The sequence below is a fragment of the Salminus brasiliensis genome, chromosome 16 (genome assembly GCF_030463535.1).
Source record: "Salminus brasiliensis chromosome 16, fSalBra1.hap2, whole genome shotgun sequence".
Taxonomy (NCBI): domain Eukaryota; kingdom Metazoa; phylum Chordata; class Actinopteri; order Characiformes; family Bryconidae; genus Salminus; species Salminus brasiliensis.
This window is the reverse complement of record NC_132893.1, coordinates 27,126,811-27,144,859: the sequence shown is the minus strand read 5'-3', so window position 1 is coordinate 27,144,859 and position 18,049 is coordinate 27,126,811. Positions and strand designations below refer to the sequence as shown.

The following is an 18,049-nucleotide window of genomic DNA, read 5'->3' as shown; positions in this document are numbered from 1 at the left end:
GGCAAGTTCACTTTACATCAATAGGAATTAATTAATTAATATGAATAATAAAAGCACAATTTTAAAAAAGTTATCTGCACACTCAACAGTCTGGCTAAGTTTCTATGGCCTTAAAAACTTTTTGCATGGATTTAAGTGCGGGTGTGTTTTTACATTTAGCTGTTTTAGCTCCAGCGTCTCTTAGGTCTTGATACCAGGTGAGCTGTTTTCTTCATTAACTTTATTAATAATAAATCAATCAACTCAAACACAAAGCAGCACAACCGACTGGCAAAAGAAAAATAAGTCCTCTTGCTTTTTTCATTTCTTGTGGAAATGTAATTTAATATTCAGTTGTGTTCAACAGCACAATAACTCAAATACCTTCCTTTCACTTCTGCTATTAGTAAAGATGAACCTCAGCACTTACTACACCTCACTTCTCTGAGTGATTCCTTACAAGAACCACTTTTGGCTTCACAGAGATGAGTGTGAAGTGTGTGAAGAACTTTTATATGAGCTCATCTATAATTATAACCTTTATATTTATAGGTGACGGTCCTTCAGACCTTTAAAAGTTTCTTCACTCTCACATCTCTATTACAACGACTGAGCCGCATTCACCAAAATCCTCCATACAATTTTCTTACATTTTTATTTTGAGGAAATGTCTAAACTAAAAGAGTCTGAGTTTGGTTCATGATGTGTTCTAAACCACATTATTGTTTACAGCTCTGCTCTTATCATGATGGAGTCCACTGTCCTCTAAAAAACTGAACAAATCCCCAGTACGAAAAGTGTGTAGGTAGGTTTTAAGATTCCTAAGAAGAGCATTCTTCTTAAGAGTGGTTGGTGAAAATGGTCCACGGTTCTTTATGCAATCAAGTGTTTTTTATGGCATCACTTAAAAAACCTTTTAAAGCATCAACCGAAAGAGTAGAGGAGGATGGGTGTCGAACAGAGAAGGATTGGTTCTTTGAGTTCTTCCTCTCGCTCCGAGAGTGTTCCCTTGCCCCTGCCGCCACTGGTTTGCTGTCTTGGCGCTCAGACCGGAATCTCAGTGAAGCTGCTTTGTGACATCTGTTGTTAAAAGCACTATCCACATAAATTTAAATTTGAACACTGAATTATCATGGTTTTTAAGAGTGTATTAAAGCAGCGTTATGCAGGAATTGGTATTTCTAGCTCCTACGGTCAGAAAGTGGAATTCATGCTTTCAGCCACCCCTAAAGGACATGCTTTTGATGTGCATTTTACAAGCTGAGAGACACAGAAAAGTCACTAAAAGTGACAGAAGCACATGGACAGAAGTGGCAGAGTAATATTACAGGATTTACATCAGAATGACTGGAGACACGCAGCAATATGCAGTTCTCGTGAGTGCTGTTCTGCCCGCTTCACCAGTCACACAGTGCAGTTAGCAGCGTGTCGAGCCCAGAGTAGCAATGACAGAGGTGTTATTCTACAGGTCAGTGGAGCATCACAATGATTTCATTTCATTGGTTTCATTTTAAGGTACAAATGATACCTATTAGGGGCAGTGGTGGCTCAGCGGTTAAAGCGTCGGGCTATCGATAACAGGGTTGGCAAGGCCCTTTACCTTCTCTGCTCCCTGGGCGCTGGAGTTGGCTGCCCACCGCTCTGGGTGTGTGTGTACTCACTGCCCCTAGTTCACTAGTGTGTGTGTGTGAGTGTGTGTTCACTACCACAGATGGGTTGAATGCGGAGGACACATTTCGCTGTACAGTGTCACATACGTGCACCTTTACCTTTATTATTGCTTTAAACTACTGTGGTTATTGAAAAAGACAAAAAGAAAGGTTATTAAGAGGTAAGAGTTTGGTTTATTGGGACTGAAGCACAGCGGTAGATCGTCACTGTCATGCGGTATTATATGTGATATATATTTAAAAGTAACTCGCTTTGTACTGGCAGCACTGCCTTCTTTACAGACAGGAAAAGTGAGAGAAACCAGGAGCAATTTTCCAGTTGTTTACATACACACATACATACACACACACATACACACACTCTAAAAACCAAAGGCAACATTTTCTTCAGGCTTGTGAAGGTCATAAGGGATACGCAGCAGCTGAAGTGGTTTCTGTCGCCGAGATTCTTAGGTACTCTTCTTCTCTTCAAATATGAGGTTTGCTGTGGCTTTCTTGGCTGTAAGGAAAGAATGAGAACAGTTCAGTGAAGGTCAAACTCACGCTCAGCAATCCACACCACTTCAAACGAACCCTTAGAAATAATACTGGTTAAATATGAGGTTTGTTTAATGACAGTCAATACACACAGCCCTTTTAAAGGTTCATTCAGCTACTGTATAGCTTGACATTAAGCTTGTATAATCTGTAAGCGCTGTAAGAGTAACCATGACCAATGCCAATTATTGGCTAGAGGGGTATAAAGCCCCCCAGTATTGTCTGTATGTGTGTGTGTGTGTGTTCAGTAGCGCAACTAACTTATCTGGGATGGTCCATAGTGCTGTTTGTCGACAGACACACCGAATCTTTATCAGGAATGTTTGTGTATTTTGTGTGAACCAATGTCATTATATATATATATATATATATATATATATATATATATATATATATATATATATATACTATATGGCCAAAGTCGTATCATTGAATTCAGGTGTTTCATTCAGTCTCATCAGGTCTTCTGTGGAGTGACGACTCACGCTTTTCTATGTGGCAGTTCTGGGTTTGACAAATGACAAGATAACAAAAGGCTGCACTGTGCCAACTGTTTGCCAAACGTTTGGTGGAGGAGGGATAATGCTATGGGGTTGTTTGCAAAATTTGACCTATACCACTTTATCTGCTGAAGCATTAAGGTTTCGCTTAATGCTTTATTTTGGACGATCATTGCTTCCAACTTTGTGGAAATGTTTGGGGAAAGCCAAACGTTCCGGCATTAATGTGCTTTAGTGCACAAAGCGATTTTGGGTGTGGAAGACCTTGACTGGCCCCCACAGAGCCCTGACCTCAACTCTATGGAACACCTTTTGCAAGCCTGGCCTTCTAATCCAACATCAGTGTCTGGCCTCACAAATGTTCGTCTGGATAAATAAACAAAACTTCCCACAGACACACTCCAAAATCCTGTGGAAAGCCTTCCCAGAAGAGCAAAAGCTGTTAGAGCTGCAAAAGGCGAGGAGGCAAGTCTATATTAAAACCCAGAATCCTTCAAAGATTTATATAGGGCTAAATTAAAATATTCTACTGTTTACTGTTAAGCATATTATGCCATATTATTCAACTGCTTTTTGAGAATTTGTTCTTAAACAGCGCAACCTTGGTACTTCAGGCCAAAAAAAAACCCAAACAAAAAACAGTGGCAATGCCTAAAAAGATCAACCATGAGTGTGCTGTGTTCTCATATGGTATAAAAAAGTGAGAAAATTCTCAGTTTTAAAGCTGTAATGTCCTGTGGTTAAAGTGCTTTACTTCGCACCACTTAGAAGAACATACATAATGATGGAGAAAATACAAGGGGGGAGCTGCTAACTCCTTACAGTTATGAATACCCTTGATTTCAGAAGACTGGGACGAGCGGGTATCTACAAACCTTTGTACACAGAGGGTTTATGAGTTTTTGAGGGGAGAAAGTGCCACTTGCATTCTGCATTCATTTAAAGTTTAAAGTGATTAAAAAATATGCCATCCTCAAAACTAGAGGCGTAATGACTCCCTCTGATGAACTAGACCTAATTACAGGGATAATTTGGCTTGTTACAGAGCAGCTTCGTCAAGACTATTGACCTAAAGGCTCTTAAAATGCATTGCAGGAACTGACATCAGCAGGTCAAGCCTGAAAACTCTGAAAGAGTTTTACATGGAAGAGTGGGCTGAAAAGCATGTCCTACGGTCACTACAGAATTAAGCACTACCATTATTTACAGGAAACTGTCAATATCTAGAGGAAGTGTATCTGTAAAACACTTAGTCAAATATACAGCAAAATCAGAGCTGCACAGATTTTATTTAATTAATAAGTGGCGCTAGTGGCAGAAAGTGTCTCCCAGCTGGGCTGAAGCAACAAGAACAACAACATAAAAAAAAACCAAAGCACAGCCTGCAGGCAAAACAAATCCCTCATGATGAATCGGTACGCTTCCTGGTCTGTACTGTTCCTTGAATCGGAATCCAAAGCAAAGAAGCTGAACAGAACACAGCACTGTTGGGAAAGATGTGATGCTTTTACCCTCATCTTTAAACTTGTCTGCAGCCTCTGACGCTTTGTCTTTGAGGTCCTTCACTACATCATCGATCTTGGCCTCGTTCTTCAGGAAGAAAGGGCGGATGATGCGGGTGTAGATAAGGATGGAGCCGTTAGAGGGAGTCGGGGCCATGCACCAAACCAGGAAAGCACACTAAAGCACCAAAAGGAGGGGGGGAACGCATTATAACACATGCATCACATGATTTCACACACTCTGAGCTCAGTGCAATCTAATTATATAGAAGTGTATGGAAGAGGTGTTGGATGCTCTATTAATCTGTCTATTCTATTATTAATCCTCACACACAATTAGGATGTTAAATAGAAGGTTGAAAATATTTAAAGTATTCAACCATCACCTAAGGATACTATAAAGTGACCACCACCTCTACGGCAGAACAAAGAAAACACAGAGCTGGAGCGTTTTCTAACTTGCATGGCCGTAGGAATCCGGTTTCCTTTACCTTACTGTACCCTCTGTATTACATACGCTCTCATTTCAACATTCTACCACCTCAATGGACTGCTGTAACGTTTACTTTGGAGGAGGAGCATTAAATCAGTTGTCTTAAAGAGTCTCACACACACTCTTATCCTAACCTTTACCCCTGTCTCAGCAAACAGACCCGAGTTACTATTGACAAAAACAGCTCAAAACACTGCCTTCTCAAACAGCAACCATTCATCTGATAGATCAGCATTGCCTAACAGACATTCCGCTCACACACAGACAATGAAGGCTGTATTTGTGTGCACGCACAAAGGGATGGGTGATATGATGATACGTTATCATTATCATGATATACTGAGTCACAGTCAGCCTTAATGATCAAATTAGTCATTGGGAGTATAACAGTTACAGTTGTGGTTGACAGTTTGCATACACTCATCATGGATATGAATGCTATGGCAATGTTAGGCCTTTAATAATCTTTTTGAACTGTTTCTTTTGTGGGACAGAAAGTCAAAGGAGCTCAGGAGTGCAGATCTGAGAAGGATGACAGGAATGACAGGAATGTCTCCTGGACCAATTTCTATAACTGCAGATTGCATCATCAGTTTAAACCACTGTGAATGACGCTGGTCTACAAAGTCAAGAATGGACCAGCCCCTCCGGACTTGATAGCAATGGTCAAAAGCCGATCTGTGGCAAAAGACCTTCCAGCTTCAAGTACGGCTCGGCTTGACCCGCCATCCATTAAGATCCATGGAAGACTAGCATCCTGACTTTGTTCTGTCCTGGCACCGAAGTGGTGGAACGAACTTCCCTGGGTGTCCCTCGCTGTCTTTAAACGCCGACCCATCTCTTCCAGTGTACTTGGGTGAAGTAGTTGAGTATGTTCAGTATTGTGGTCTCCATGAGTACTTCTGTATTTAGTAGTATCTAAACTTAAGAGGTAGATTTTGGATCCTAGCCGGTACAAACTAGCTAAGGATATTATCTGAGTAAACAGTGAGGCACTTTTGTAAGAGCGTACAGTGTCTGCCCTTACATTTTTAAAACCAATGCACTACCTTACACTTACACCACTTCTTCAATGCTTCTTTAGTAAAGCAATTTTCCTTCTCAAATACAAAGGCTAATTCTTACAGATGGTTTCCTTATTAAACATTTTAAATGGTTCTATATGGTTGAACCTTAATTTAAGTAAATCAGGTAATAATTGTGAACTCTGGTGGAACTGAAGAACTCCATGGTCAGTTCACTAACAAAGTACACACTCAGACTACTGGATTTACTATTTAGTACATCTGTAAGGTAAATTAATTCATTCTAGCATTAATTCTAATGTTAAATCATTCTGGAGTTCTATACATATGAAAGCATTTGGCAATCTTTTGAGTATATGTACTGTGGCTTGTTAAGATGGTACTGTGATATCATTTTGCAATATCACCCTAACTCTCAAACACACACACTTACCTTTCCGATGTAATAGAATGGAAACCATGACAGGAAAATGTCAGCAAAGAACTCAGCCACGCTGAACACGCCGTACACTACCCAATAAGTAAGCCATTTTGTGTCATCTTCTTTATCTGCGCTTTCGATGGCTTTGATTCTGTGAATAAACAAGTGGGTTTTGTGTATTAAGGTAATGTGAGACAAAAACAGGCACAGATTTACCAAATGGTCGTTTTACCTCTTTGTACCTTACTATTTACTTTGTCATGTCCCCTCAGTTCAACAACTGCCATTTGAATTCCTAACATGCAAACAAGCAGATATTTATCTACGAGCTTATTTGCATCGCAGAGACTTGTTCAGTTGATTTCGTTTTGTGTGTGAAATAAAGGGCAAGTAAAGACATGAAGTAAAAGCAGGAAGTAAAGGCATGAAGTAAAGGCGTGGATTTTGCACACAGGAGTCCAGTATGAGGACACACTGTGAGTAATAACTACGAGTGTGCGTTACATATGGAGTCAACTAGGAGTTGGCCTAGCCACAGCCATGTCTGATACAGATGAGTCACAAGAGCGCTTGTGGTTTAGCATGCGTAGAGGCTGAATTTTACAGAAACGCACAGGCCGAGGTCGCTGAGCAACAGAATAAACAGCACTTTTTTTTCCTTCTTCAGAACGATCCTCAGCCTTCACAGAAGTCTATACCACGTGTGACCATGTCCAATGCATCTGAAGCCACACTGTTGGTGCTTCCTGTCCATTTCTGTGGCACACGGAAGAGGACTGACAACTACTATAAAAGCTATATTAACTATAAGAGCTGGACTGTACTCTTTTAGATATAATATACTCAGAAATACATGAGGTTTGCATTTTCTATGGTACTAACGTGATGAGGAAATATCCTGAACGACAGCTTCTGCATTTCTGCATGGCTGCAGTACATGCCAGTAACAATACATTCAAATAACCTGCTGCAGTGTTATGACTCCAACAAAGCAGCTTATGATAGGCTTATTACATTCTTATATGCTGTTTTATACAAATACATATGGAAGCTGTTGTGCAACTAAACATGTATCTCCATTCTTTACTAATTATTTGAAGCTGGCAGTTGTTTGACAATTTTACATTGGGTGAACATTTTATGATGAATAGTCATTAATTAGAGATGCTCTAAAATCTCTTTACATTGACTTTCACTGAAAAGGCTTTCTCCTGTAAAGAGAGAATATACATATATAGATAATACACACACACACACACACACACACACATACATATTATATATATGTATATTTATATATACATTTTTGTGGGAGCCCCTGCTCATTAAAACTCATTGATTAGGCTAGTTAATTATGACCTGTAACTTTTAAAATATATAAATCAGTAATAGACTTTGTGTTGGATGAAACTGTGCTTTTGTGATGTTGATATTTCAGTCTGTAAATAGAGACATGCTGCACTTCATTTGAGGGGGGGGTTGTACTATTTATAGCCCCTTAATAAGATCCCTAATTTGCACTTAGACATGCTATGTTACAATGTTTTTATGATATTTTATTGTGAAGAACTGTCACAAGATGCTCTTCTGAGCACACTGTGGATATCACGTGGATATAATAACGGCGCTGTCCAATGAAACACATTCATCTCCAAAATGGTGAAATCTGAATGTCAGTTAATGTAAAATAAGAGTCATTTTAGAGCATTTCTATTGGTCTGTTCATCCAGATTTATGGACACGTGGTTCAGAGCAGCTACAGGGTTTGAACCATGAAGAAAACTAAAAACATAAAGGTGGACATACCTGTTTTTCATTGGACAGCAGCAGGTGAACAAAACAAATGATGTAACATTACTGTACATGATATACTGACCCAACTGTACACTGCCTAATCATATTTCATCATATTTGTGCTATTAGACACAAAAACCCATAATAATTGGACGTGTTGGACATGTTCCTTAATATTCCAGTATGAAGGGGTCATAGGAAACTGACCGGCTGCTCGTATCATTACAGAGGAGCAGAATAGGCCCTGGTTCAGCGGACTGACTGCAGTGCAGTGTGTGAAGCACCAAATATTACCGTTGCCTGAAACTTTTATTAATATTAACCTGAGATTTGGAAATCTTCACAAAATAAAACACGGGCATTGCCACAGTGCTTATTTTAACATATAATATTTAAGGCCTACTCAAGCTGTAATCAGGTGAGGCATCACATATATCAACAAACTGTCTGAAAAGTCACTAGCACCCTATCTAAACTGTCCCACCCACAGACATCTGATATGTACTGCAGGAAAGCAGTGAGTTGAACCCTGCCAGGCCTTCCAGCTCATACAAGGCCTCACATTTTGGGTGGGTGGCGTACATGGCAGCAGCGGCTCCGGTTTCACTGAGAGGTTATAATTGCCATTGTCGAACATTTTCAGCGAAAAGGCAAGAGAGCAGAAGATGACAACTCACGATATGTACGCAGGGTAGACGAATCCGATCAGGTTGCACAGCAAGGAAGCGCCATAACCCACCACGAGGTAAATGGAGATCAACGCGATGACAACTGCAACACAAGAGCGGCTTCAGCATCTCCAACAGCAAGAAGGCCAAACTGTAAACAGCACATCCCAGACCTGACCGCTTTCCCCCACGGCCTCATCACGGTACCCCCTCTGCGTTTCTCCACAGGAACGGGTAGGCGAGTTTCCCCAAACCCTGGCAGCCCACAGTGCAGCAGGAACCGGGCTAACGTTACTCACCGAGGGCGATGTACGTGCGACTGACTCCCGTTTTGGCCTCTATCTTCGCCAAGACGTCGGTCATGAGATTTTTCTCGTAGAGAAACTTCTCGAATCTGTCCTTCAGCCCCTGAGCCATGTTTAATCGTAGAAACGTCGGCTTTGTTCGGCAGTGAAATAAACTTCACCGACTGCAGTCTGTCTACACCTCTCTCTCTCTCTCTCTCTCTCTCTCTGTGTCTCTCTCTCTCTCTCTCTCTCTCTCTCTCTCTCTGTCTACACCTCTCTCTCTCTCTCTCTCTCTCTCTGTCTACACCTCTCTCTCTCTCTCTCTCTCTCTCTCTCTCTCTCTCTCTCTCTCTCTCTGTCTACACCTCTCTCTCTCTCTCTCTCTCTCTCTCTCTCTCTCTGTCTACACCTCTCTCTCTCTCTCTCTCTCTCTCTCTCTCTCTCTCTCTCTCTCTGTCTACACCTCTCTCTCTCTCTCTCTCTCTCTCTCTCTCTCTCCCTCCCAGTCTGGATGCATCGTCAGAGATTCGCTGAATCTGACGTCATAGCAACGGGTCTCAGCCACACAGCCACACCCTTCCCATATAATCAATATTTACACATTGCAGATTCACACCCTACTACAGAGCCCCTGAAGTATCAAAATACAAAAATAATATTTGGAAACTTAATACGATTAATGAGATGTTCTCTTAATTTGACTGCGTGTTTCCTCAATTTAATAAATGAATAAAATATTATAGAAAAAAATATATATATTTCCCATGTAGTTAATAAAGTTAAACTGGATTATTATATTATACTGAACGATTTATTAATAATTTGCTCCCTTTATTTCTAAATCATGTATTAAACAGAAGGAACGATGCATTATACCGAGGGAATGTTTTACGCCTCTAAATATTATTTTATTTTTATTATTTTATTTGATTATTTATTTATTTATTTTCAACGCTGATAAGCGCTCCGTACACACCTGGCACGAGATGGTAAATCCGTAAAATTAGGAATTAACACACGGAGGCAGAACTATTAATAGATTAATCGGAATAGGTTACATTTTAATGCAAGTCAGATGAATCCGTCTTAATAAATTCTTATTAAAATTATATTTATGTAATATTAAGGTTAGCTGAAGACCCTCTATGAGCAAAACCCTCTCAAACACATCCACCCATCTTTGTTTCCCCTCTTCTCCCGCGTCATGTCGACTACACAGAGGAAGTCGTCTCTGCTGGAAAACAAATGTGATTGGCTGTTGATCCCTGTTGATCATACTAGAAGTAAAATGATTGGCCGTGAGCGCCATCGTTACTCGTTCTGCAGCCTGCTATTGGTCGGGGCTTCTTTCGGCCCGCCTCCTCGTGATGTTTTCATAAAGTCCCGCTAATGCTAGTTAGCTCAGGCTGCGTTGGAACCAAACAGTCCAGCAGTCTGTCCGCGACTGTTGTGCTTTGGTCCCCCCGATATTTTGGGAAGGGGTAATGTTGATGAGGGGAGGGTCATGTCTCTTTATCACCAGTTTTTCAGTGCGAGTTGAGCAAGCGTGGTAGCTTTGCGCTGTTTTGTTTTCGTCGAACTAGTTCTGTGAGTTCGGGATGTGTTTGCCCTTAACATGGAGACAAAACGAGGGGAGATTCCCAACGGCGTATTGGACGACCTTTGCAGGTAACGATAGGTTAAATGATGTTACAGAGCTGGTATACGATAAGCCGGCCACTTGACTAGTAGCTAACTATCGCCCACTCACATCTCAGTCGTTAACAGAGTGCATACGGAGCCTCAATTTCCTGCTCATTACCGCGTTAGCCAGGCAGGAAAATCCACCCCAGGGTTTCGTGCTGACTGCCTGAGCCCCTCTGCTCAGAGACTGGCTGCAGCAGAACCGCTCTGGCAGTTAGAGCGAAATCCTGGGGTGGATTTTAACTTCCTGGATCTGCATATCTCACCAGTCCAAAGCTTATATCTACATTAGTGTTTACATCTATCTAGGAAACTGAAGCACTTTCAGCACAACACGTTAAAATGACTGTTGCCCTTTTTTTCACCTGCAAAGTAGGTCATACCATACCTGTCTAGGCTCTGGTAATGATTCTTGAGCAATTTCTGGAGATTTCTCCAAGATCTCACCCCTGGGTCTTAACAATAACCTTACCTGGCCTGGCCAAAGATTAGGGACAGAAACTGTGCTAAGCAGTGTTGAGGCTAATTTCCCCCAGACAATCCCACCTCTGCTTGTGATCACTGGTTAATGGTAGCTAGTTAAAAGTTAAGGTGTGTTAAGCCCAGGAACTGAAGTTTGTAAAGCGCCGTTCTTCTTTCTTTGGTAGTGTTTCACGGTGGACCAGTGTTAAATCTTAAAAGTAAGACTGCCCGAAAGCTTAAAAGTACAAAATTGAATTAAACACTCAGTTCATTCAGAGAAGGTCCTAGCAAATACCCAGTGATGCAGTTAAGGTAATCCACAGAAGTAATCAAATTTACGCTTACTCTTATCCAGAGCGTCTTACAAAAGTGCTTCACCTTTCACCTCACCTCAAGTTTAGATACGGCCAAATATGAACAACTACCTATGTATACGAAACTCTGAATATCAAGAAATCTTGTGCAATCACAAGCCTTTTAATAAGTGCAAGATTAAGAAAGAGATGGTCTTCAGTCTGCATCTGAAAACGGCAAGTGACTCTGCTGTTCAGACCCCCAGGGGAAGTTCATTTCACCACCTCGGTCCAAAGGCCGAGAAGTCTAGACACTTGTCTTTCATTGCCATCAAATAGAGATGGGCTGACTTTGCAGGCCAGTGTCAGGGTTTTGAGTCTGATGTGGGGAGCTTCAGGAGGCTAGTGTAGAAAACGAGTCATGTTGCACGGGTAGATGAATGTAGTATTATGAGTCTTGCACAAGGACCGGGGAATCAACCCCTATTCTTCTATGGGGAAAAGTGCTGTTCCCACTGTGCTACACCAGCACCACACCATGTTGCTTCAAGCAGAATTCCACCAGTTTTTGTAAGACTGCACATTAAGCCATCAGATTTACCCCTATGTTGTAATATGTTTTAAGAGGTGTGTCTAAAAATAAATTTGTTGCTAAGACCTGTTAACATGATGTTTGGTTTCTAATTGTATAAAATGATGTTCCTCTGAAGTTCTTGCACTCGCAGCGTTTCACTCTCCAGCGTGCCACACTGTAATGCACTTCTAAGCTAAAGTCTTTTTCCCCACTGCAGTCGCTTCATCCTCCACATCCCCAGTGAAGAAAGGGACAATGCCATCAGAGTTTGCTTCCAGATCGAGCTCGCCCATTGGTTTTACCTGGACTTCTACATGCAGAATACACCAGGATTACCTCAGTGTGGGATAAGGGACTTTGCCAAGGCTGATATCCTCTTTGTCTCAGCATCACTTGATGTTTTTAATGTGACGAGTAGAGATGTGCATGGGCTACTTGGGTAACTGTTTGAGATGGTTTACCATTTATTTGTTTAAGTCTTATGGTTTCTTGAACATCAAAATCTGTCTGAAGGCACATCCCTAATCTGTAGTGATTTTTGGGCCTAATGCTTATTTACCTATTTGTGTGTTTTTGTTTTTGTTTTTTGTGTGTTGGTTGTCCTCCATGACATTTTTCCTTAACTTTAACCTCACTTTTTAATCACTGTCCATTCCTGCTTCCCCATGGTGAGGATGTTCAGAAAGTTTTAGAGCAGTGGAAAGAGTACAAGATGGGAGTTCCTACATATGGGGCAATTATTCTGGATGAAACCCTTGACAATGTATGTTACAGCTAAAGATGAGCAAGATCCAGTGTTCTGCCTAAAGATTTTCAGATAAATAAAATAAACAATTTGGCTGAAGTCTGGCACCCTTAAATGATGTTTGCATTTATTTTCCTGTTTAATAATAAATTAATAAAGCTTACATTTTTGTGCAGGCATTACTGGTACAAGGATATCTAGCAAAATCAGGATGGGGCTTTCCTAAAGGAAAAGTCAACGAAGATGAGGCACCCCATGACTGTGCTGTACGAGAGGCAAGTTGGCATTGACTTCAGAGAAGGAGCAGAGTAATCTGTTGTCTCATTATTTTCTGATAATGCTGAGTAGAGGTTTCAATGTATCTTTAATAACGTTGTATTGTGCTTTAGGTTTTGGAAGAGACTGGTTTTGATATCCGAGACCGCATCTGTAAGGACACATTCATTGAGCAAAGAATCACAGATCAACTGGCTCGGTTGTACATAATACCTGGGGTTCCAAAAGACACCAAATTTAACCCCAAAACCAGGAAAGAAATAAGGGTATAGTATCCTGGATTCTTTATAATCCACCAGTTTGTGACCTGATGTTTCAGAACAGTAGGAGAAAATGTCTGTTTCTGCTTCTTACTCTCAATAGAACATTGAATGGTTTTCTATTGACAAACTTCCATGTCATAGAAATGACATGACCCCTAAATCCAAGCTTGGTCTGGCTCCCAACAAGTTTTTCATGGCTATTCCTTTTATGAGGTATGTCTTTTATCTTATTTCTGTTATTATAATAAATTATAGGACACTTTTTTTTTTTTTTTTTTTTTGCACAAAATGAAACCTTCAGTGCCCCACTCTCCTTTTCACAGACAACTCCGAGAATGGATAGCCAAGCATAAACTGGAATCAACCAGCAGTGATGAAGATTTTTTGTCCAATGGTAGCACTCCATGTAAGCCTTTTCGGTAAGACAATATCCCAGTCCTCAGCACCTGAGCTCCATTCATGCAGGTGTTTTTGCTTGACATTGCTACATGATTCAGTAGGCATGGCTCATTAATGTCACTATATGAATATTGTATTTTATTTTAGCATTGAGATCAGAGTTTTAAAAAAAAATCTATTTAATTGGGCATAACTGTATAATAATCAATGGATTTATTTTTTTAACTGTAGAAACTAGCAAACCTCTTAAATGACTACCAACAGACTCAGGGGGGTTGGTTTAATCACACATTAAATTTGAGTAACTGTAAATAAGGCACTTAAAGAGGATGTCTCATTTTAATCCATTTGTCAACAGCTAGCTTAAGTGGTGTAGCATGCAACAGATTTTCTTCCTCTTATTTCCTCCCCTTCAGTTCCAAACCCAGACGCACACAGATGACAATGGAAGCATCTCCAGGAGAGGGCTGGACAAAGCAAAAGCAACAGAAAGTTTTTGGACAACCTGGTCAATGTGAGCTTGCAGACTTTCTTAAAGTCAAGGTTTGTTTTCTTTCCTAATTGTTTATGTAATGGAGGAGTTGCTGCTTTTTAGCTTTTTTCATGTAGACTGTTTGATGTAAACGGCACACTTAAATCACTGCTCCCAGAATCTTGCCTCTCATGGGGAGTTTGTTCTTTTCCTGTCTGCACTGTTATTTTTCTGCTGCTGTGCTTTAGGCACTGTTCTTAACTGCTGTCTAGAGCACAGACTAGTGGATTGGACTAGTAGTCAGCTAGTGTATGCAAAAACCAGTGCAGTGGTATCAAACCTTGCTACTGGGCGTCAAGCTTTCTGCAGGTTTTAGCCCCTATTATAATCAGCCCCACCTTGGTTGTGTCTTCAGAGGTCCTTGATGAGCTGAAATGAGCTGAAAGTGTGTTTACATTTGGGTTGTAAGTACAGTCTGCAGGAAGGTAGATATCTGGCTAGAGGGTCTATGACCACTGCCCTAGTGTGTGTATAAAACGATACCAATATTCTGCTAAATGGAGTGATGTAGTTTAAGTGATTTAGCTTTTGCCCAACAGCTGTAGATTTTTGATTTAGATTAATCAAACCCTGGAAAATGAGCCTGCCCCCCATATGCCAACTGTGGCAAAGTCAGCCAGTAGAGGGCAGCATTGTTGTGGTGATGGATTTCTGACCACAATTACTTGTTATTGTTTTGAATGTCTTACTTTTGGTTTGTAATGACATTCCTTCTAAGGAATGCCTTCAGCTACTTTAAGTTGCTCCTATTGCTGACAAACGTGCAAATGCACATACACAGCTTTTCTAGTACAAAAACATTGCCAATAGTATAGGATGTGACTCTTTGTAGCAGATAAACCTGAACCTATTGAATGAGGTGGGGTGGTGATCAGCCAACATTCTGACCTCCCTAACGCTGTTGCTGAATGCAATCGGATGCACACAGCAGTGCTCCCAAATCTAGTAGAAAGCCTTCATTGACCGACAGTTACTCCATCAAAATCAGGGTAAATGTGTACAGTTTACACAATGTAATTCTGAGTGTAATTTGTGAATTAATTAGCATCTTGGTGTTGAACAACCAAATCTGCTTATTAAAGTGTGATAAAGCTGTGTGGTGAGATTAGCAGTGGAACCTGCAAAAAAGGTCTTATTGTTTCTGCAGAACCACAATGTGAAAGGCAATGGAAAGAAGCACCAGGATTCCCCCAACATGAAGAAAAGGACACATGAGATCAGTAATCCACAGGTACACGCACGTCTGATATGCTACCGATTAAACCAGTAAATTCAGGCTGTAATGACATCCCCTGCCGTAAACTTTCGTTTTCAACTTTTAACTCCTTTTATTTTCTGTAGAAAGATGAGAAGACTCTTCAGCCCAGAAGACTGCAGGACAATTTTGATGCAGGTACACACACATGCATGCTGGTTGCTTTTACTGTTCCATTCTAAAGGGGAGTGCAGTAATTTCATCTTTGTAAGTAAAGAATGGGGGGGGGGGGGGGGGGGTTACATTTTACAAGATTCTGAATGGAAGTAAAGTTTTGTACCTTAGCTCCCTCTCCAGGTAGAGACCAGCTAATACAAAGGAGGATTATATTCAGAAGTGAGAACCATCAGATAATCAGTTATCGTCTGGATTATCATAAGACTGGGAAGGGTTTGAGATTCCGAAGATATCGGAGTGTCATGCTGTTAAGTGTGATAAGGTTTTGTTCACGCAGCTAACATCATTTTGTTCATGCAGTAGAAACGTTCTGGACATAGTCATATAAAGCTTTTACTATTCTGAATATTGTGTATTGTGTGCTGTAAATTTAGTGAGTTACAGTGATCTTTCCTATACTTTGGGTGAGGCTGAGTGCTCAAATGTTTTGACTGTTCTGTAAAATTGGGATATGAGGTGCTTCTTATTAGTTCTTTGAATTCAGAATTTTGAATTAGCTCTGTGTTTTAAGAACCTCTGTAATTGTGTCTCACATTTCACTCTCTACCTCCCCCTCCAGATGCAGTGAGTGATGTGCATGGCTCGAATGGACAGTCAGACTCTTCCCATGGTGAATATGAGCAGATTCTCTCCTCAAAGTCCTTCCTCAGCTTCAAGTTTGACCGGGAAGCAATCATGAAGTCGTGCTTTGACTCCTGAGTCGTGGGTCCTGACGTGAACTACCCTCATTTCACTCTCCTCATTTTAAAGACATGATCCGTTGCACCTTGAGCCACTCTGAACTCAGATTTTTTTTCTCTGTTCTTTTATGCAAGAGTGGTCATAAAAGGGATGTTGGACCAATGTGACAAAGTGAGGTTGTTTTCAATTTATTCACATGTGCACAATCATGCACAGTCCTTTTCTTTTTGGGTTTTAAACATAAGTGCTTTATTAGGCCTATGTCTATTAATGTTCCTGGCAGAATTTCATTGCACCCAGAATTATATTTACGCTTATTGAGAGCCTGTTAAACAGTCTGTTCTCCTGCCATGATGATTCTTCTATTTCTTATTGGGCTTTTAAATTGAGGACTTACATTGGTCTGTGCTTTAATGTTTGTCATGCTTTTTATATTCTACATCACTGGTCTCTACAGTCACCCTGCCTCCTCATACATATTACAGATATTAATGGGCTACATTGGCCGATGTAGTAAGTCATCAGAAGGGGGAATACTGGTAGCTGTACATTCAGGGCCTTTGCTGTCTGTTATAAAGCCTATTGCACAGAACAAAGGTGCTCTCATAATCTGCTCTTGCTGCATTTAGTACATCTCTTAGGTCTCCAATAAAATCAAAGAAGCAGAAAATTCATGAAGGTATTTATCATGGAATACAGAATGACCCCTCTTAACTTAGTTTAGCATTGATGTAATGAGTTGCATCTCAAAGGCAACAGCTATCCTGAGCCACATAAGCCTAGTACTGTAGGTATGTTAGTTGCTAATGCTACAGCTATACACAACACTTTGCCTTTCATTGTTTGGGATCCAACAAAGTTTTACCAACATCCCATTGTGTTCTGCCTGTCCCAACTGTTCTCAGAGTTTGGAGCTTGCTTTAAAATCATCTGATGTTTTTGTGTCATGTCTTTTCTTTTTCAAGAGGAGTATATTTTTATTTTTAAAGATCATGCTGAAACTGCTGCTGGTGGAGTTTTATGTTAATGATTCTTGTTTCCCCATTCACTTGCGTTCACCTTTACTTTCATGTCCTCTCTGAAAGTGGCACTGACTTTTTGTAAAAAAGTGAATTGCAGTCTGTCTGGTAATCCCTTCACTATTATGCAAAAGGAATTTCACTGTGCATGTTCATTTAGTGGTCATCTTCATTTTCTCCTTGTATGGTTTTCTTTTTTTTAAATAAAGGCACTGTCCTCTTTGGCGGTAATGGTGCTTTTCTCCTGCTCTCGTTTAAAATAGCAGAGCTTGAACACATTCAGATGCGCTTTGTTTGCCCTTGATGGAGCGAGGAGCTCTCCCCGAGGAGTGCTGCAGTCCACAGACTGAACAGCGAGCCTTATTCTCACTGGTGAAGTCGAAGAAAGAGTTTGTCTTCACTTTTCTTACAGACTATTGCTGTCCATTTTAGCATGGCATGGAATTGCCCCATGCACAAGTTTTATCTTTTTATCTTTTTACCTTTTATCTTGGGTTGCCTCTTGCACTTAACAGCTATTGATACTATATGGTACACAAGCATCATGGACTTGTGAAGCTTCTAGGCATAGTTGGAGGCCCCCAAAACTGCAACAACCCCCCCCTTTTTCTAAATGAGATGAATATTGATTAATATCAATATTGTTTTTGTTCCTCAAATTAGTATCATGATTGTTTTGTTTTTTTCTTTAAAGCTAAGCTAAGCCATAATGCACAAGCAGACATAGTCCTACACACCTTGATGGGTTAATGGTAAAATGGTATCCAAAGTCTGAAATGAATGGTAACAACACAATCCCATGAGAAGAATAGTT

The 18,049-nt window shown here is 40.6% G+C and overlaps 2 protein-coding genes across 2 annotated transcripts; one reads left to right on the top strand and one right to left on the bottom strand.

Annotated features, from left to right (window-relative positions):
- Positions 1-1,800: 1,800 nt before the first annotated feature.
- reep5 (receptor accessory protein 5) lies at positions 1,801-9,122 on the bottom strand. The gene is made up of 5 exons (XM_072658130.1): positions 8,889-9,122; positions 8,599-8,692; positions 6,140-6,278; positions 4,198-4,366; positions 1,801-2,148 (listed from the first exon to the last, which is right to left on the bottom strand). Exons 1-5 carry the CDS (start codon positions 9,004-9,006, stop codon positions 2,099-2,101), a joined length of 570 nt encoding a protein of 189 aa, XP_072514231.1. The 5' UTR covers positions 9,007-9,122; the 3' UTR covers positions 1,801-2,098.
- Positions 9,123-10,256: 1,134 nt separating this feature from the next.
- Positions 10,257-17,466, top strand: dcp2 (decapping mRNA 2). Its single transcript, XM_072658129.1, has 11 exons — positions 10,257-10,544; positions 12,106-12,257; positions 12,524-12,651; positions 12,810-12,908; positions 13,023-13,175; positions 13,273-13,385; positions 13,496-13,591; positions 13,988-14,114; positions 15,251-15,334; positions 15,445-15,496; positions 16,095-17,466. Exons 1-11 carry the CDS (start codon positions 10,492-10,494, stop codon positions 16,232-16,234), a joined length of 1,197 nt encoding a protein of 398 aa, XP_072514230.1. The 5' UTR covers positions 10,257-10,491; the 3' UTR covers positions 16,235-17,466.
- The last annotated feature ends 583 nt before the right edge of the window (positions 17,467-18,049 follow it).